This window comes from Buteo buteo, chromosome 3 (genome assembly GCF_964188355.1).
Source record: "Buteo buteo chromosome 3, bButBut1.hap1.1, whole genome shotgun sequence".
NCBI classification, from domain to species: Eukaryota; Metazoa; Chordata; class Aves; order Accipitriformes; family Accipitridae; genus Buteo; species Buteo buteo.
The window spans coordinates 55,216,699-55,221,580 of NC_134173.1; the positions used below are offsets into that span (position 1 = coordinate 55,216,699).

Below are 4,882 nucleotides of genomic sequence, written 5' to 3' on the forward strand. Positions count from 1 at the left end.
CATATGTACCTAGTGCCCCACTTTAAGATATTTTTAAAACATTTAGTGTAACTTAAAATGAACAATAAATAAATCACATTAAAAAGATTTTTTAAAAAAATAATTTTCTTTAATTTGTCATTAAGACAAGAATCACATTTTTAAACATCTACAATGTGCTGTAAGGTAGATATTGAAGAATACATTTAAGATACTTTATTAAAAAATTAAGATGTTAGTAAGTGCCTAGCTACTACACAACAGGTAAAACAAGACAAAATGTTTCAAAATGTTCACTTTTTTCAAAAACAAAAATATACTAAATTGATTAAGATGGATACATGAGAAGTTATCTTGATAAGTCAGCAAAACCACATTGAATGAGACTTTCAAAATGTGTATATTTAGGAAGAACATGAACAAGATCAGGAATGTAGGAGAAGGGGAAAGGGAGTTAAATGTAAGGACTTAGATGCCTTACAAATTCAGAGTCTTTTTAAATTTCTTTTGCTCTGGGCACTTCCTGGAGGAGCATCTTTTTTGTTCTTCCGTTTTGCAGATAAACTATTACATTCTTTTGACCCATGGAAAGCATGCAGACATAAAATACAGAACTCAAATGCACATGCCTCTCTGCTACATATTCCCCGTTTCTTTACCAATTGATATTTAGCAGGATATTGACACCTTGGACAGGGTTTTAGAGCTTCATCAGTGAACAGAGTTTTAGCAACCTGTTGCAAGAAGAGGGAGAGAAGAGCTACTTAGTTCTTATAAATGAAAGTTTTCTTTTCTAAAAACTGAAAGTGAAGAGTTTCTTAGCTACCTACTTTTATGTATTCTTCCTGTCTACTAGTTGAATGGGGAACAGAACTGCATCTCCTGGGTGTAAGTTCAGTGTATGAAGGTGGTGTCTGTACTACAGGAGTTCTGGCTTGAGCTTGAACAGGCCTTAGAGCAGATCTATTGAGAACATTAAGTCTCGTAGCAGCATCTTCAGCTTTCAAAAAATACACCTGTTGAATTTTACAATTATAAAGAAAAGAAAAAAAAAAGACAAAAGAAAGCTAATTAGGGTTTTGTTTCATTTGGGATTTGCAGCTGGTTTTTGCTTTTTTGTTTTGTTTTGTTTTCCCTCTGCAACAACACATTAGAAAAGGAAATTATGTATAGTGCATGTATTTCCCATTAAATCTTTATATTTAGCAAGGGAACAAGAGACAGGAAGCATTAAAAACAAAGGCCCATGAGCAGGGTAAAAAGCCAACTGTCATTTAGAACTCTCTTCTGGTCCACATGTTTCTGAATTAGGACACATCTCAATAGCAAGCATGGAAATAACAAACATAAGTTTTGTCACAATTAAAGCAAGGTTACGCTGAAGTGTGTGTGTATACACATGTGGAGGATCTGAAAAAATATACTGCCACTAATATGCTTACTTTTCTAGATACCCCTTAAACTTCTATATGTCCTTCTGATGTTCACAAGTACACCACGAAGGAGCTTAGCCACAAGCAGTCCTGAAAATAATCAGGAAAGAGAGAACTGCAGACCACAGTGAAATAGAAAATGAGGAACAGTATGGCACAAACGTATGAAGAGGGTTTTAAATCTAAAGCCAGAATCAGTTGAGGAAGAGATCCTACAGGATTCTCAAGACGGGGCGGGGGGGGGGAGGGGGGAAGAAAGAGTCTCACATGGTTGAAAGACTAGTACTCAAACTGTGGACACTTGAAAAGCAATAAAAGCTATTACATTCTCCTGTTAGAATCCTTCAGATACTCATGTTGGAACTCTCTCGTAAAGGTACAGAAAGGTAGCTGATAAAGATGTTTCCTCTTCCCTCTGACATGTCTTCTTTCACACTTGAAAAAATATTACCTTTGAGACGAACCTTACCCCAGCTTCTTCTTTCAGGTGTTTTATGTACAAATTCCTCCTCTTATCTGCACTTTTGTCTTGTACAATGATTTCACGCCAGTTTTTGCTTACTTTCCAAATGCTGTAACAAATGAATGAAAAAAAATTATCCACTTTCACATTTTTACCAAGTAGTACAGAAGTCACAATAGTAAGACTACCTTTTAAAGATTTTTGCATGATTTCATATACTATTGGTCATTTTACAGACTACTGCTATATACTAGTTCACTGCTTTGTTATGAAACACAGATCTCATGTACTCTTATGCACCACTGTATAGAGCAATAGAGGTTGAGAACTGCAATATAAATAACACAGCATAACTTTGACTTACAAAATTAAATACTTTTCTTCCTTCCACATAAGCCACTTACCAAATTTGTTTCTAAAGTCACATTTTTGTGTTAAATGTTCTGAAAACACCCATGCTCCTATACATCCACCTATTGTCCCATTCCCTTTGTAACTAATAGCACACACAGCACTCTTGGTTTCTTTGAAAAAAGTGACAGTTTCTATTGATTAAAAATTAATCTAGAACACTACTCATGAAGCATAATTCTTTGAGCATCTTTGTGCTTAGAAATAACTGAGGAAATACATAAGAAAAAATCTAGAAAATATGTTTTGAGTACTATGCATTATTGGAGTACTTATAATGAGAAAAAATTATTTCCTAGGCTTAAAGAAATTTTTGATCTATTTTAAAATTTACAAGTACTGTGATTTTGTTTTAAGTTTACTAATTCCCATGTTTGGCTTTTTATTTGTTTGTTTTGTTTTTTAATTGCCCCATACAATATATTTTAGAACTACACAGAAAGAGCCACTTGGTTAATGGTGACAAAACTTTTTTATTTCCTCAGAAACAAACAAATTCTGTTGACAACACCCACTATTCCAGAAGTTATTCTAATTTATTTGCAGAAACACATATTTTCCCCTTTTCTGGGGGGAGAAAAACAAACAAAAAAAGCAGCAGCACTTACCTGCATAAACTTTCCACTGTCAAAGCATCTAAAACTATAGCAAGAACATGTTTTAAATTTCTGTATTTTAATTCTGTTAAAATATCTAATTTTTCAAGGCCCATTTTCTTGCCAATAAGTCCAGCAAGAACATGTTCTAATGCAAATATTTCTGTTCCATCAACATTCTCTGATATTTGATTTTGGTCTGATCTTTTTCTTTGCAAGCAAATTTCATGAACTATTCTCAGAGCTGGAGTTCTTGAGAGATCTCCGTGACTTACAACTAGGTTTCCATCAGGCTTTTCTTCTAAAACTAATGCATGGTCTTCACTGACAAAGTTTATTTCTTCTGTTAAAGTACATGCAGAAGTAGAGGGACTGCCATGATGATCTTCTGTTTCTGACTGTGAGCCCTGTTCCCGAAGAGTGGATAACCTTCTAACTCGTTCAAGTTTTCTTGCCTTTCTTTTACTATCCAGAATTTTGGAACCTTCTTTATGTTTTTGGAAGAACTCTTGGAAACATCCCTCATGATCAGACAATGAGTCTCCTGATTTGTCCAAAGGAAGTGAATTGTATCCACTATCCTCAGGTGTTGAAAGATTTGGGTAACTTGCCAGCTTAACAGGGGGAGATTTTATATCACATAGTTCAAAGTTAAAGTTCTCTACAAGACTGTTGACAGAAGTTAGGAACTTACCCTCATTGGCCTCAGGTAAGACATTGTAAGTAGGAGTCCTAAGCAACCCATCACTAACGCTCATAAGAACACTTTCATTGAATTCATTAATGTTATTCACAATAACATCCTTACACTGAATTGGAGATAAACATTCTGGTTCTGGCAATAAAGGGTCCTTACATTTGGACTCATCTAGCGTAGAACTCCTTTGTTGTGAAAAGGAAAGTCTCCGTTTTGGGCCATCAGGATTAGAGTCCTCAGTTTTTGAAGTGCTAGTTGTCAGAGGTTTGTAACTTTTATCTTTTGGAGAATCTGAAGCAGTTTGTGAAAGTTTTTCTTCAGAGCTCAAAACACAAGGGAATATTTTTTTCCTGCTGCTTCCTGAAGAACTAGCTTGTCTTTCACAGCATCCTACAGTCGTGCCAGCTGGAACAGTCTTAGATAAAAGCAGCCTCCTGCGTAGTGAGGAGCCTTTTCTACTCACTTTAGGAGTTTCAAAAAACCCTGCACTTCTATTTGCTTCTCTTCTTTCTGATAATGAGATAGAATTCATTTCATTTTCAATAGACGATGACACAGGAAAGGGGGCATTTGGATGAATGTGCTCAGAATGCTCTTGTAGCAATGATAAACTTGTTACACTCAGTGCTCCTTTATGTTCTATATCAGGATCTTTTACTGACTCATTGCATCTGCTGTCCAGAAATACTGAAGTGCAACATGTGTCTTTAAAATTGGAGCATTTAAAATTGCTGCTAGGCGATGTTAATCTATTTCTTTTAAGAATATTGAACATTACTGAATGACTGTCTGACATCTTCTGCTTGGCACTTTGACTTTGTAAGTGAAGATACCAGTGTTATTTCTGAAACAAACAATAAAAGTAGTCACCAAAACACTCTCAGATAAGTCAGAAAGCCTTGTGTAAGTCTATCAAGTTAGCAGCCATGACAAAAGTATTTCCATTAGTCTTAGTAGAAACAGTGCTTATACATGAACACAAAGATAAATTACAATCAAGTAGATGGTTAGAATGAGTGATTAAAATGCATAGCATACCATGAGGCAAATTAAAACATACATCCAGTTAGCTAACTGATCTGTCAATCGTCATCCAAGGAAAAGCTTCAAATAAGCAACACAGCAACTAGAGTCTCATTTGTGCTGAAATTGGTGACAAAACTCCCTCTCGTTCCAATAGGACCAAGATTTTCACTAGCATTGTGTTATTGGTTCATCCAGCCACTAATGGTTCAGGCCTTAAGAACTAGCAGTACCTCTGGTAATAGATAAGTTTAGACAAAAGGCATTTTCTCCTTAAGAG

General features: G+C 35.3%; 1 protein-coding gene across 1 annotated transcript; it reads right to left on the bottom strand.

Annotated features, from left to right (window-relative positions):
- Positions 1-464: 464 nt before the first annotated feature.
- FBXO43 (F-box protein 43) lies at positions 465-4,375 on the bottom strand. The gene is made up of 4 exons (XM_075024374.1): positions 2,895-4,375; positions 1,882-1,984; positions 810-995; positions 465-713 (listed from the first exon to the last, which is right to left on the bottom strand). The coding sequence occupies exons 1-4, from the start codon at positions 4,373-4,375 to the stop codon at positions 465-467; spliced, it is 2,019 nt and encodes a 672-aa protein (XP_074880475.1).
- Positions 4,376-4,882: the final 507 nt, after the last annotated feature.

Excerpts from the sequence above, each read along its gene's own strand:
- FBXO43 (XM_075024374.1), bottom strand. The coding sequence starts at position 4,375 with ATGTCAGACAGTCATTCAGTAATGTTCAATATTCTTAAAAGAAATAGA. Across the intron at positions 1,985-2,894 it reads ACAGTGGAAAGTTTATGCAG|CATTTGGAAAGTAAGCAAAA; the intron begins GTAAGTGCTGCT and ends CATTTGTTACAG. Across the intron at positions 996-1,881 it reads ACCTGAAAGAAGAAGCTGGG|GTGTATTTTTTGAAAGCTGA; the intron begins GTAAGGTTCGTC and ends AAAATTCAACAG.